At 36.0% G+C, this 16,389-nt stretch overlaps 1 protein-coding gene across 2 annotated transcripts in view; it reads left to right on the top strand.

Annotated features, from left to right (window-relative positions):
- Positions 1-15,237, top strand: part of RERG (RAS like estrogen regulated growth inhibitor) — a 113,806-nt gene extending 98,569 nt beyond the window's left edge. For both annotated transcript variants that reach the window (XM_070269978.1, XM_014740719.3), the window contains exons 3-5: positions 3,348-3,404; positions 11,852-11,925; positions 13,495-15,237. In XM_070269978.1, coding sequence (XP_070126079.1) covers positions 3,348-3,404; positions 11,852-11,925; positions 13,495-13,902 — 539 coding nt within the window. In that variant the 3' untranslated portion in view covers positions 13,903-15,237. The remainder of the gene's footprint in view (positions 1-3,347; positions 3,405-11,851; positions 11,926-13,494) is intronic.
- Positions 15,238-16,389: the final 1,152 nt, after the last annotated feature.

Genomic DNA, 16,389 nt, shown 5'->3' with positions numbered 1-16,389 from the left:
GAATGCAACCTGGTACAGAGTAGGCGCTCAGTAAATATTTATTCAATGAGATGAGGTCAGGGAGCGTTTGAGAAAAAGATGCGACATAAGAGGGTTTACATTTTAGCAGAATCACTGGCTGAGGGTGGAGAGTAGTTTAAGGAGGTTCTGGGGATACAGATGAAGTAGAGACATCACTGAGGAAGTAACTGTATTATCATTAACAGGTGAAACCTTGTTATGAGAGGTAGTGGTGCAAGAGGTGAGAAGTGGTAAGATATATCACATATGAAAATTACATTCTATTATGAAGCTATAATAAAATTTGGGGCTAAATAATACTAATGAAGTTTTATAATTATGTCAGTGAATGGTGAATGTCACCTAAGCATCTCAGACATGATTTAAATAACAATAGAGCCTTTAGCAGGTATGACTTCCACAGATATAAAATTATTTTCATTCTTTAGACTAGAAATTTTAAATTAAAATATTATCAAAAAGTTAAAAATATGGAAAATTAATTTGTCTTTTCCCTGAAGAATCTATGAGAGAGAGAGATGAAAACACGTCTTCAAAGGATGAACATATGACATGTCAATTTTTAAAGCAGTTTTTGATGTTTTTTACTACATTTGAAGTAGATTGAATTCTTAAATTTATGATTCTATTGTTAAAATAACTGTCAAATAATGATGTGTGTCTCTTTAAAAAGTGAACATAAAGAAGTTGAGATTGATTTCTTTGATTAAGCCCAGCAACACTGCCCTGTTGGAAGGAGGGTAGCTGAAACTGAGCCAGTAACCCAGAAGTCAGCAGGAATCACTCATCAACAACAAACACCGTGTCTCAGACAGGCACAGGAACCATGTCTATAGTAATAGAATAGGTTCCTTATAAATGAACCCCAGAGGTAATTTACTCCAGTATTAGACAAAATTCTAACAAGCCTGTTCATATGGCTTATCAGTCTTTAGAATGAGAAAGGTAACAAAGTAGACATACAGATGCATAATAAAGGTAGTCTCAGTGACTGTGGCCAAAACAAAGCCCTGGTATTTGAGGGAAGAAGAAATTATATATGTGTGTATGAATACATGTATTCATACTAAAAATACTCAAAAGCCCTGGCATTCTAGAGTTGTTTTGACTCAACTACTCTGCAGCTTCTAAAAGTATTGCCACGTAACTGCACAGGGCACAAATCAAGGTTCTTAATGAAGATCCAAACATTTAAACATGATTCCGTTATGTTTAGTGTACATGGTTTTGAAAGGCAATGGAATGTCTAATACATTTTAGAAAGATTTCTTCGAGAAATGACTAAAGTTTAAATGGTCTTGGAATTGGAGTACTTCAAATTTTCCTTATGTAAAAAATTTCTTTAATAGGTCATTGCTTGAAGATGCCAGATAAATGAATTTTTCTAGGTTGTAAACTTTAGAGTTAAAACTATTTATTCTAACAAAAGATGAAACTCTTTGAATAATGCAGGCAATTATGTTTACTAATACTGCTGATTTAAAAATGGAAAAATATCTGTCTAGTGCTTACTACTTCTTGCATGCAACAAAAAGCCTTGATCTCAAGAGAGTGAACAGTGACAGACTGAAAATTGCAGATAAAACCACAAGTTCGCTCACTGTGGGAAGTATTATAGGGTCAGTGGCCTTGCTACTTTAGGCACTGCAAATATTTTGGCTGAAAGCCAGCCTCACACTCTGTAATTAGAAAGAACATTGCTACTTTCAGTCTCCAGCCAAGCCACATATGCTTGTGGTCTGTTTTATGAGGTTCTCATTGCAATTTGCACCGCGATCTCTCATACAAGATGCTACGGTAGGGGGTATATACCTCTGTTGATCCTAACAGAGGCAATGGACAAATGAGATAATGACAGTAACTTTCAACTAACTAGTCTTATTTTTTCAAGGAGTATCTTTAGACTACTACAGCCACAGCATTTCAGAAAAAATAGAAATACCCTAATAATAGATATTTTTAAACTATAAAATATGATAGACATTGATTCTTTAGTTAGATCCAGTGGGATCTCAGAAGGACCATCAAGGGTCTTCAGAGGGCTCATGAGTCAACTGAAATTATATGCCAAATTGTGTGTATATACATTCTCCCAGGGAAAGGATCCAAAGCTTTCATTCCATTTTTGAAGTGTCTGTGACACTACCAAAAAAACTTTTTTGAAGAGATTAAAAACCATTCTTTTAGGGGCCAGCCCCATGGCCGAGTAGTTAAGCTCGTGCACTCCACTTTGGCAGCTTGGGGTTCGGATCCTGGGCGTGGACCTAGCACTGTTCATCAGGCCATACTGAGGCGGCATCCCACATAGCAGAGCCAGAAGGACCTACAACTAGAATATACAACTGTGTAGTGGGGGGCTTCAGGGAGAAGAAGAAGGAAAAATAGAAAATTAACAACAGATGTTAGATCAGGTGCCAACCTTTTAAAAAAACCCACTCTTTTCAACTATAATACAAGTATAAGAAGTGGTGAGTATGTCTTCCACCAGTTTTAAGGACAAGAGTCCACATACCTCAGCACTTCTCTTTCTCCGACCCATCTTCTAGTTAAATATTATCCAGATGGCCTAGGCCTTAAATTCAGTTTAGGACAATGGATAAATTATAGACTTTAGAAACAGACTTCTTGGATTCAAATCCTGACTCAGCCACTAACTAGCTAGGTGAGCTCAGTTAAATTAGTTACCATCTCAGAGCCTCAGTTTCCTCATCTGAACAATGGGACCAATCCTAGTACCTGCCTCATAGGGATGAAGTGAGGGTTGAGGAGATCATGCACACGGACGGTATGCTTAGCACAGGTCCGGGTCCTGACGCTGACTGTGAGTATTTCATCAACATCACTTTTGATGAGCTTTAATGAATTACTAATAAAATCCTTAATTTTGAATATTTTTTATAATACAAATTGCCAGCTGTCAATCTGTAAAAATTAACACATTTTAACTCACCATTATCAATCATTACCAATATTCAAACTTCAGAGACCTGTATTGTGATACTTTATGTCTGAATTCATGGTTTTGCTAAAAATTTTGTATGTGAACATTTTCACATTGTGATATTGTTTGTTTTTAATTCTATGACTAAAGGAACAAATCTAAACTATTGATTAATGCACAATAAATTCATTAAAACCTTACACCAGTTTTTAAGCCACAATATGAAATTGAGAAAGTATTTGAATAAACATAAATAAATGTATTGGGTTTATATGCCAAGAAATATTAAACACATATAATAGTCTGAGATATTTCTCTTTCCTTACAGCAAGGACTATAAGAGAATTAATATATTTGTTTGAAATGTTGCTCTTTTTTCCCACAGCTCTTGTAGTGAGATTTCTGACCAAACGGTTCATCTGGGAATACGATCCAACCCTCGGTAGGTCGAATTTTCTTTCCTTCTCCTTTTGCATCAAAGTTTATGACCCAAAAGAAAAATGACATTTTCTGTTGCAACATTTTTAAGCACCTTGCAGCTGCTTTATTGAAGCATGCAAAGAAGACCTCTAGGAAGCTAGATGTTGTTGCATGCTGTCTTTGCTCAGAACCATGCAATTTTAATGCATAGATGAAGAAATCAAGTCAAACTGGAGACAAGAAGGAAGTGGATACAATGTGATGTTCTTCCATCAGGAAATGTAGCATCATTCTAATGAGAGAAAGAGGATACAGTGGACATGGCTAATCTGGTGTGGGAGAGAATGGCATGCTGGGGAGAGTGTAACAGTAAAATAAAACTTGTGAATACTGATTTTGGAAAAATGTATAAACTATGTTGTCTCCCTCTTCTCTCCGATGAATCTGATTTAAGCCTATTTAAAAAATAAAAAAAGAAGCAAAAATTGATGTCTGTGGATCTTGAAAGTGGCAATAATGTTGATGTATGAAGTGTTCATTACATGTATTTTTCATAGTCCATAACGGAGTACTTACTAGAAATCTATTTATTTATCAACTTCAAAATAATATTGAAAATCCATGGGTTCTAAATTAAGCTTAACATTTTACTCTGAATTAAGCCTTTGAATTCTTGTTTGTTATGCTTCAGGACCCCAGGTGGTTTTGTAAAGGGCAACAACTTTGAAATCCAGCCACAGAGGGAAAGACATACATCATTTTATTACCAGGCATGGGGTGCCCCAGGCTGAGTGGGCCTTACTCAGAATGGTGAAATGGGCAACGATTATTCCTGGGTTTGTTTATTTGTTTGTTTTTAGATTATCACTCCAAGGTTACATAGGTTGAGTTTAAAAGGGAGCTTTCTTTCCCCTGTGCCTCATTTCATTGCTTTTACTTATTCATTCAGCAAATGTGTATTAAATGCCTCCTATATGTCAGATTATTCTAGGTTCTGAAGACAAATCGATAGGCAGAAAGAGAAAGCCTCTGCTTTTCTTGAGCTTACCATCTAGTAAAGAGAGAAGAGTCAACAAATAAATATATGTCAAATAATGATAAGTTCTATGAAGGAAAACTGAACAGGGAAGGGGACAAAGAGTGGTCTTATAGTTTATTTATTTAATTTTTAATATTTTACTCTGTCCAGAACTTATTTTAGTGAGAAGTACAAGGTGAAGACCCAACGTTTTTTCCACACAATTGACCCAATTGTCCCTCTAGTATTTATCAAACAGTCCCCACCTTTCCCCACCACTCCCCATGTTGCATTTTTTTGCATTTTGGACCATTTACACTAGGATGCAGTTCTAGACTTGCTCTTCATATCTAACCTGGACTTTTGATAATTGTACGCTTTTTAGAACTTGTTGATACTCAGTAGAGAAAGGCTTCCTTCTTTCCTTTTTTTTTTTTTTTTTTACAAAATTATCTTGGCTACTATCTCCAGTTTATTCTTCCAGGTCAATTTTAAAAACTGTATCATAACATGCCATGATTTTGATTGGAATTGCATTAAGACTATAAATTACTTTGAGAAGAATCACATCCTGATGATGTGGAATCTTTTAATTTAAAAGTATAACATGTTTTTACATTTATTAATCTTTACTTCTCTTTTTTTGCTTTTAAATAAATTATTTCTTAACATCAATAATTTTAACATGTTTTTCATATAGCCAAAATCTAATCTTAAAATGATATATTTGGATCTAAAAATGCACTTGGTTTAAGAAAAAACCATTCATCATCTATTGTCTGTAAATACTTTTCTGTTTTTTTATTTTTCTTAGGATTGGCTCTGAGCTAACATCTGTTGCCAATCTTTTTTTTTTTCTTTATTCCTCTCCCCAAAGCCCCCCAGTACATAGCTGTGTATTCTAGTTGTAGGTCCTTCTAGTTCTATTGTGTGTGACGCTCCCCAGCATGGCCTGATGAGCAGTACTAGGTCCGCGCCCAGGATCCAAACCAGCGAAACCCCAGGCTGCAGAAGTGGAGCACGGGAACTTAACCACTCGTCCATGAGGCCAGCCTCATCTTCTCTTATACTTTTATTACTTACATAAGCTTCACAAAGATTATAGTTCCTGAGAATCTTAAGGATTTATTGTTATTTATTATAGTTCAGTAGAAAAGTATTAATTTTATTAAGTTATAATAATACATCTCAACAAAAGATGAAGCTTATAAAAAATGGTCTCATAAAACTTTTTAACTCTCTCTGAATATGTTCTAGTAACTAACATTACTATTTTTAATTAGTCTTAAGTGAACCATTTTCCCTTTTGTTTTTTTCATTCTGAAAAACAACTGCTATTAATAGAGATCTGCCTGCATCGGTAATGTATAATGCAGGCTTCCTTCAGTAAGAATAATGAAACTTTACTCAGTGACCTTGTACTGTACTGTTCAAAGAGGACTGCAGCTGCTAAGCAACAAGAGCATTGATCAGACTTCAGGAGTATCAGATACATGACTCTCTCCCAGGGGAGGGCTTCATTAACTCATCCTGGAAACTGGATTTGTGTGTGTGTGTGTGTGTGTATACACGTGTGTGTGTACACGTGTGTGTGTGCTAGAAGTTGCTAATGTTCTAGCCTACAGGAGTTCCCAATTTGTTTGATTCAAGAGCAGTCAGCATTTCCTGGGCTTAACTTCCTACCATCATAGAGTTTCAAATCCACCACTCAAAGGGAAAGCTACATTTAAAAAAAGTGGAATATTTTCACAAAACAGTCTTTAATTCTAAATTCAGTGCCTTCCTTAGAAACATGAGGCAGTTTTTCAACCTGTAACAGAATTGTTGCTCCATGAGAAGCTGAACACCATGAACAGCATTCAACATATTAACAAAATTGGAATATTTACTGCTCTGAAATGATTCTAGGAAGGAAATGCTTTCTACTATAATAGCAAGTGATTTCCAAACTCTTAAATTTCAAGACCCAATGTTTTAGTTTTGGGGTTTTTTTTTTTTTTTTTTTTTTTTGTGGAGAGGAACTATCATCGGAATTCCAGTTAGGGATGTTAGCAAGGGCGTAAGGTGAGGCAGAACTAAATATACGTGCTACTGGCACTCGCATTTTATAAGAGAAGGAAATATTTTTAACTTCTAAGTGTTTTGAAGGATATAATCTAAGATAAAAGATCTATCCTTTACATTGAACAATTTTGGTTTTTCTTAAATTTTTCTCATTTCAATGTGGACCAGTGAAATCTTTGTCAGAGGCCAGAGCTGGTCTGTGAATAACGTTTGAAAACCAGCACTGAAGCCTATAAGATTTGGGACTTGGACTGTCTAACCAGGAAAACCTGCTGCTGCTGCTGATGGCAGCCATGTTCTGGTTGGAGAACAACAGGATCCATGTTCTGATTAGATTCTAAAAAAGAATTTATACTTCCAAGAGTCATATTACCTTCTGGAAATGCTGATCGTGGCAGAGAATATAGTCAAAAGCTTAGATCATGAGCAATTGTGTGTGTGTGTGTGTGTGTGTGTGTGTTGGGGGCATTTGGAGAGAAAAAGAGAGACTATATTCTAGCACCTTCCACTACTACTGCTGTATAGGAGGCACTCTACTCTGTTTGAATGGATTATGGTGTCTCTATCCGGTGGGACAGGAGTGAGGGTAGGAAATGGAAGACATACTGGACCCACTGGTGCTTTGATTTTGCGATTGGTTCTTCCTGCCTGCGTTACAGTTCCCTCTGTACAAACTTGGGAAGTCTTGTACAGAGAGAGACACATTCAGAACAAATTCTCTCAGCTGGATGCTAAAGCAGAAGTGCTTGGCCAACTCATAGAACTATTTAATATTGACACAGCAAGGAAATTTGAGATTGTCATTTGACAAATAAGGAAACAAGTCCAACAAAGTAAATTTATCCAAGATTACGTGGATAGTTTGTGGTTAGACCAGCAATAGAACTCAAGTCGCTACAATTTCCATTCTAGCATAAATCAGCATTACTAGCTGCTGTTGTTACTGTACTGGCCAAATGTCTGTATTAATATGTTGAAATTTGCAAATAAAATTAAATTAGGATTAACCATATACAATATCCCTTTGAGCATCAACTTCTCTTAAAGTAAAAATATATACTTCTATTTATAAAAATGTTACTGAATGCAGATTTAAATCACATATCTCTCATATATAGTGACATTCAGATATAATTTTTAATATGCCTATTCCATCTTGAAACTAATATTGGTCTTACAGTATACAACATTTTGGTTCATTTAGAAGCATCTCTTAAACAATCATCCCCCTATCTTTAAAAAAAAAAGACTCAAATGATCATGTTGTGTTAGGATGAACAAAATGAAAAATGTGTCCACCCTCTAAACACATACATATTTTCCCTTATCTTTTAAAATTAATACAGTTTAATTCCAAGGAGTACTTAAATACATTTTTTAGAATTATCTTTAGAAAGGCTAGCACATGGATATACAACATTTTGCCTTTGTAGGCAATACTTCCACTGCCTCACATGTAGTTTGGGTTTCTCATGAGAGAGAGAGAAGAGGCTTTAAGAAAAAAAAAAGCTCGAAATGGTGTGAAACCAGTACTCAGCTTCGATGACATCACTGCTGCCACCCACTGCTACGTCTGTGGCGGACATTCCCTCATTTCCTGCATTTTATCATTTTCATTTCAGTTAACACACAACTTCATACAATTTTCATTATATTCTGTTTCCCCCCTACTGTGGCCTTCTGTGGTTGAAATACATATCCTATTTATCATGGAAGCAACAGAGAAAAATATCCCTGTCTGTCAGACAACTTTTGGTGCAAAGAGATGAAATAGAGCCCAGAACTCTGTTTTCCAGGCTCCAGGGCTGATGCCAGTCCTTTTTAAAAAGGAAAGGGTACAAAGGCTACTACAGAACAGTGGAGGGAGGAAGAAAAAGGGCATGGATCTAGCATGTGTGCTGCCGTCTGGGCCTGTCCTCCTCAAGCTGGAGCACTGAAGATGAAAAAGGAAGTTGAGAGAACACTCATAGATAAGCAGTTGCTATAAATGGTATTTTAGAGCTTTAAATCATGTAAAACAATAATCTATTTAACATAAAAAAGTAGGGGGATGGAACATTCTAGAATTGGCAAGCATTACACACACCACCTATGGGTTACATATTCTAGGGGAATGACAATAATGGAAAATACACTTATTAAAGTACATTGAATTAATATACTCTCATTAATCAAATAATGAGATTAATATAATCTCATTTTCTAATTTCATTTTTCAGAAAGTACTTCAGCAATGTGCCATGCATGTGGCAATGGCCATTACACGGGGCTGATGGCAGGTAGAAGGCGAGGTTACACTACTCAGTTAACCTCCTTTCTGCAGTTTGTATTGTGAGTAGGAGATTATATTTACAGCAAAGTAACATAAAACTGTGGTCGAAAAAGACCTGTAAGGTAGTTTATGAGATGAAGAAATGAAAATCAGAAACATGAGATAGACAGAAAAAAAATAAGTAGAAGCGCTGGCTTATTCCCTACCCTGATGGGAGAGAAATGTCTAGGTTTACTTGCTCAGGCGGTCGATTGGTTAGTTGGTTGCTTGGTTGGTAATTTGTGTAGTTTAGGTGTAAATAATTGAGTCAATCATACTGCTCTACCCATGGCACCATGTCGTGTGCATGCAAAGCCTTTATATTATTTGTATTATATTTATATTGTTTATATTATTATTTTATTTTATTATTTATAATATTTATATTATTTCAATTTATTTTTCCCTCATCCCTATTCTGACATTATTGCCCTCCTCTTTCCCTTAGATGTATAATCTAATGTGTTTGATACTTAGCAGAGTAGTTAGAATTCCTAAAGCCAGTCTTCCTGAGTTCCAATCTCAACCCTACAACTTACCACTTAACCTGTGTGACCTTTGGCAAGTTATTATATGTTGTTGTGCCTCAGTTTCCTCATGTGAAATGGAGCTCATAGTAATAATTACTATGTGAGGTATTTGTGAAGATCAATGAGTTAATATGAGTAAAGCATTTAGAGCAATTCTTATTCAAATGGTAAGCAATATGTGCTAGCTATTACATATTTTTTGAAAAAATATTTTTTCTGTGCTTGCATATAATTTAAATTTATATAAATTTATCATGCTATAGGTCTATCTATAGAGGTAATCCTATGATTTTTTTTCCTTTAGTCCTTAATGTGTTAAATTGCATCAATAGATTTTAAACACTCTGCATTCCTGAAATAAAGTCTATTTGATCATGATGTACTTTCCTTATTAGACTGTTTGATTCAACTGGGTAATATTTTGTTTAGAATTTTTGAATCTATGTTCAAGGATGAAATGAGCCTGCAATTTTCTTTTCTTTTTTCTCTTATTACTCTTATAATACTTCTCATAAGAGTTAGCATAATGCCCCATAAAATGAATTGGGTAGCTACCCTTTTTCTATTTTCTAGAGCAACTTGTTTAATGTTTAATAGAAATCTCCTATAAAGCCAATTGGATGCAGTTGCTTTTTATGATTAGGAGAAATCTACAACTAGCATTTAAGTTTATTTACTGGCGATTGATCAAGTTAAGTGTTCTATTTCTCATTGCGCCAATCTGTACATTTTTTTCTCCCAGAATTTATCAGGGTTTGAAATTTGTTGGTATATAATTCCTAATATTATTTTATTTTTATTTCATCAGAATGTGTAGTTATTTTCTTTTTATGTCAAATTTCATTTGATTGCACATTCTCTCTTAAATTACTGGTCGATATTGCCAGATTTTTACCTCGCCCTGCCACCTCTTTTTTCTTAAATCTTTTCAAGCACCATGCGTGGGTTTTGTTAATCTTATCTAATTTTTTTCTGCTATTTTCTCTTTTACTTCTTTCCTCATTTCTTCTTGGATTTATTCTGTTTTCCTTTTCTCATTTGATGAGTTGACTACTTAGCTGTCTTTTCCCTATTCTTTCTTTTCACCTTCTGGAATAAGACAAGAACATTAGCTCACTCAAACCTGCCTCTGGCCTCTTCTCCCACCTCTGCCCTGATATATTAGGATCACCTAGAATTGTAATTCTGGATTGCTTTTGATGTAGTTTCATTGCTTTGTTTTACTCCCTTGGGATTTTGAGTTCAGTTTTGTTGGTGAGAAGTCCATTGTCAATCTGAGTCGGGAGTCGTGTCCTTTTGTAGGTGCTTTTTTTCTCTAGATCCTTTAAAATTTTTCTCTTTGTCATTGATATCCTTAAACTTTGCTGTAATGGGTTGAGATATGGGACTTTTTTTTCTTCACGTGTCTTGTTAGCCCTTTTGATCTGAAGTCTTTCAATGCCTCTCCTCCTGGGAAATTCTCAGTCATTACAACCTCAAATGTTTTCATCCCTCTATGTATTTTATTCTCTCTGTGATGTTCATTTTACAAGAGATAGGAACATGTCTATTTCTAATATCCATGTCTCTTATATTTTACTCTTACATTTTCCTTCTTATTTACTGATACCTTCTGGAAGAGTTCCTCAACCTGACCTTCATCAGCTCAATCATTTATTGAGTTCTTTATTTCACTTGTTCTAGTTTTCATTTAAGGCAGTACCAGTTGGTATTTATTTTAACCTCTGGTTTCCATTTCATGCTGGAGGGGCATACTCAGAGCCACCTAGTGCTCTTGCACCTGCAATCTTCTGCTGACCACAGCAGAGCTAGGAAGCTCCTCTCATGTTAACCTACCAGCCTCCAGTGGTCACTGAGCTGCTATCATTTTTCTACCTTGAAGAGGCAAAAATGAACAAGCAAACTCTGCTTTGTTCCATCTCCCCTCCCTGCTGCCTATCCCTCCTCTACTTTGGGTAGCTGTTCCTCACCAACCCCTAAACTCTGACGTCCAACAACCTTCTACTGCCCCAAGGTTTTCTCAGAGCTTTACCTGGTCATTTTTTACATGAATGGCTGTCCACTTCCCTCTAGTGTTTCTTACATTTCTAGGGTTGAGATCTGGAAAGAAATGAGTAGCTCCTGCTTGTATGTCATCTTCTCAGGAACATGAATTAACAGCAATGTCCAGAAATGGAATTTTTAGGAGTATCAAAGTAGAATGCATTTTTTGGGAACCACTTTCTCACTTTAGGATGCGGAGGCCTCATTTTAAAAGGCAGAGAGCATCAAGAAGCTGGTCTCACAGGAGAATAAAATGAGCAGAGGCAAAGAGACTCTCCCATGCTGTATCCTGAATGCCTCTGGCTCCCACATTAGCACCTGTTACTTCCAGGAGCTCTAAGAGATGGCACATTCCTGCACGTTCATCCTTTCCTTCCTAGGATGCACATTCCCTTATTCTATAAAAACAGACATACTCCTGTGACTAATTTGTAATTTTAAGGATCAAATTAAATTATGCACTTATTTACCTTTTTACCTTCTTTTTTTGTTCATTCCCTCAGAATCAACTTACCGACACCAAGCAACCATTGATGATGAAGTTGTCACCATGGAGATACTAGATACGGCTGGTCAGGTGAATAAAGAGTTCAGCTAAAATATTGTCTGGGTCAAATAAAAATCAGACATGCATAATATGAACAAAATTAAGACACTTTCCTACAATTAAGTAATAACACCTTCAGTCTTTTTTCTTTAATTATCCAGTTATTTTATACATTAACATATTTGCAACAGCCTGTGTATACATCCTTATGTAAATTACCCAGTACTTCAAGGTGGTTTTGAAAATACCATATCGTTCACATGATATTATCTAGAATAGAATTACCCACCTATATATGTTTGGAATCACAAGTTATTATTAATAGTTTTTTCATGGATAAATGTGTTTTGAAATGCTCTGATAAAGTTAAACTGATATGTTTACTGGAGAAGTTCTCAGAGCCTTTAATATGCTTATGTATAAGGTGAATCTTTAAGGAATTTAGTATATATTATTCTTCAAACTTTTATGACCTCAGAATCTTTTTTCAGAATACTTCATTTTAGGAATCTCTCCTGTAATATTCTTTCCAAACCTCACCACATCCTATAGAAAATTTGAGCCACATCATTGAACAACAACAACTTTAAAAAGGAAACTAACATAAGTTTACTGTGAGGTCAGTCACTTCCGAGATTACAAACAGGTGCATGGATAGATTTAGTTCCCAAGGATAGGAGTGAACACTAGAAATGAGAGTTAGGAAGCTGAAGGATTCCATAATGTTTTTCAGTCACCAAGGACCCAGGAATACTTGAATTAAAGTATTTAATCCAAGCAATATTCTTGCGATTAATTATACCCTTGGCCTTCTCATCCCACTTCCTTCCTGTGTACACTCTCACCTTCCCCCCAGCACTGATTCTAAGAGGGGCGACCAGGAAGTAGATGCCTGTAGAAGTCATCTGACCCTAGGAAGGCAGTGCATTTTCAAATCATACATGTTAGCTTCCTACGAAGGAGTGACTACCTCCTAAGAGAATCACTTTCAATGCGCTTCTATTGTAATATTTTGGGGCGTATTGGTATAGGGAAAAACAACCAAAACTCCTGATCTTGAGTTTAACTCTCACAATTTTTCACTGTTTTTCTGCCCCTGGTGGACAATTGTCTATAATCTAAAGAGAGAGGAGATTAAAGCAAAAAACAAACAAAAAAAAAAGAAAACAAAACCATTTCACTAAACCATGCCTCTAATTCTGATCTCTGAATGGTGTAGGAAGGGCTACTTGTCTGTTACCTATTCACCAATTCTTTAACTGTGATGAAAACTCTCCGAGGCAATGTGCTCAACTAAGATGATAATTTCTTTAAAGTTCTTGTAATTATAGATTTAATGATGTGGCAAGAAAAAATTAGAAGCAGAAAGTAAAGTTTATTCACTTAGAACATTTTTAGTTCCCTGAAACATCATGCTATGAGTAATGTTTCTATTCCAAACTGATTGAAAAGGTAAGCTTGAATAGGCAGACTGTCAAGAAATTTTAATGACACTGAATATAAAGAAGAGTAATTAAGGGATTACTGTTAGCATTAGCAGCATCTATGTGTTGCAGTTACTTCCAGGACTCCTGACTGCCATCTTTTCCTTGCCCACAGGAAGACACCATTCAGAGGGAAGGACACATGCGATGGGGGGAAGGCTTTGTGCTGGTTTATGACATTACTGACCGAGGAAGTTTTGAGGAAGTGCTGCCACTTAAGAACATCCTGGATGAGATCAAAAAGCCCAAGAATGTGACTCTCATCTTGGTTGGAAACAAAGCTGACTTGGACCACTCCAGACAGGTTAGTACAGAAGAAGGGGAGAAGCTGGCCACAGAATTGGCATGTGCTTTTTATGAGTGTTCTGCCTGCACCGGAGAAGGGAACATCACCGAGATATTCTACGAGCTTTGTCGAGAGGTGCGTCGCCGGAGAATGGTCCAGGGCAAGACGAGGCGACGCAGTTCCACCACGCATGTCAAGCAAGCCATTAACAAGATGCTCACCAAAATCAGTAGTTAAGCAGCTCTCTTCTTGCAAAATCCCCTCTGAGACGGGCCGGGTAATTGGAAATTCTCTCTTGCCCTTTCCCTCCCTTTTTTTTTTACTTCCAAAAATAAAACAAAATAGTCCATTTCTTGTTCTGACTCTGGGAAATGTCTGGGCTTCCCATTATTCCCAGGTTCTCATACGTTGAGAAGTTAGAGTGTTTTATACAGCGTCAGTGCGGACGATTTCTCCCTTTGCTGCTTGAATAGGGTACACTCTATATGAACATGTAATCACCAGAGATTCTGAAATGGCTAGGTTCATATTAAGCTATTTTTAGGCATCTTCACCTTGCTTAAATAGGTTAAAGTCTTTTCAAAGTCATTTTTTCAGTTCTATTCCTTGTCAAAGACTGCAAATGATCATCTTAAAAGTCTGAGATAATACAAAATATCTGAAAAGCCCAAGAGGAGTAGCTTGAGATATTGGAGCAGGGCTTAGAACCCGAGTTCTTATTTGAAGTAAGAGTTTTCAGAATTATCTTAAATCACCTAGTTTTTCTTGAACCTTATTCTGCTCTTCAAGTCAAACATGTTCTCACAAAGTTTTCCATTGTCACAGAGAGTTCCATTTCATTTTGAGTTGGTTCTCTCAATGATCTATTGAACATTGCACCCTAATTCTTCCTCTGTGGCTCCAACAAGATTTAATTATAACAGAGGCAACAGGACCCCTCAATTCAGATCCTGCTAGGCCATTTCTCATCAAGCCTAGGGTGATGCAGACATTAGGAAGCTTTTGACCAAACCCTGACTTTACTGAATGATAATAGAGGATTTAGAATTAGAGATTCTGATTGATTTTTCTCCCTGCTTGTCATCTTAGCAGAAAGACAGCAGTCCAAAACACAGGGAAATTAAGAATGCAGCTTAACTGTCCCTTCCATTGGGGAGCCAAGGCTCTGTTCCAAGCTCATTAAGAACAACTAGTCTCTGATTCATTGTTGGCTACGTGGCTTCTAGTATTTTGGATAAATTAATTCACTTAGGAGAATTCAGAAAAGAGTGGGTGATTAAAGTTCACTATACCTGAATAAATGTGTATAAAACAGATTCTTATGTTGTGAAAGTACAGTCTATAACTGATAAAACTTTATGATTTTTTCCCCCTCTTATGCCCCCATATATCAAGATTTGGGCACTTTATTTTAGAATAAAATATATATCTTTTACATATGTGTGTATTTATAAATGCATAGATATATGTATAAAAATTTGTAAGAGTTGGAGGCTTTAATTCACCAATGCATTTGAACAACTTGGTGTAACTGACTATTTTATGTGAATATAATAAAAAGCATACTTTTGACATTCTGTCACATTCAGGCAGTCTTTCTTGTGATACCATGAACAGTTTGTAATTTTAGGAAGGCTTGGGACAATCAAATTGTAGCATTGATGAATCAGTGGACATGATATTAAACATAATTTCCTTGTTCATAATAATAGCTACTATTTGAGGCGTAATTAGGTACTATTTTAGGTCCTTTATGTATTTCTCATCAAATCTTCACAATAACCCTAGGCAAGAGGTAGTACTATGACACAATTATGGGGATGAAGATACTAAACCACACGGGAAAACAAGTTTGCATAGCTAATTAGTAGGTAGAGCCAGGATTGAATTCACAGTCAGAAAGTCACTCTGGAGCCTATACTATGATCCACTAGAGTGTATTAGCAGAGTGAGACATGGCTCTTCTTGAGCTGTGGGGATGAAAACACAGGATCCAGAAAATTTAGGGAAGACTTGCTTCATTCATGCTTTCATTCATTCATTAACACATATTTATATATAAGTTGGATGTATAAATTGACATAAGTTAGTCCATTTGATGGTGTCTGTGCTAAACCTTGAAGAATATATACAAGTTATCCAGGAAAGAAAGATGGTTAAAATATTCTAGGCAAAAGGAATATGGACACAAAAGAGGTGATGGTGAGTGTAGTAATTAAAAGCAATTTAGAGAACCATAGATATCATTCTTCAGGGAAAGAAAGGGATACCAGAGGGAATGAATTAAAAGAAGAAAAAGAATAATGGGGGTAGAAAATAAGAAAAAATGTCAAAAATTTATATAACTGCAAGTTTAGGTAACTACATGTTATTAAAGGACTAAGTAGGTAAACTTAGCTGTGATTCATTTTCAGTTATGTCCGTTTAGACAGTGTATGGAAAATGAAAGTAGAGTAAAATTATTTTTTAAATGTTGCCATTTAGTATCACAGTGTTTTTCATTCTCTCATGTCTTTACTTGGGGAGGAAACTCAGCTAGTTCCTATTAAGAGCGTGCTCCTAAGGAGACATAATGAAATACCTGAGTGCCATCTTGGGTCAAAGACTAAGGAAGTGAAATTCACAGTCACCAACACCACAACTTCCCTCAACACATTCATACAAATCCAGACCTGTTAAAAAATCATAGAACCACTGGCATAAGTCCCAACTTGTAATTACAGA

Source organism: Equus caballus, chromosome 6 (genome assembly GCF_041296265.1).
Source record: "Equus caballus isolate H_3958 breed thoroughbred chromosome 6, TB-T2T, whole genome shotgun sequence".
In the NCBI taxonomy this organism is placed as follows: domain Eukaryota; kingdom Metazoa; phylum Chordata; class Mammalia; order Perissodactyla; family Equidae; genus Equus; species Equus caballus.
Note: the sequence above shows the minus strand (reverse complement) of the source record. Positions and strands in the feature narration are given on the sequence as shown.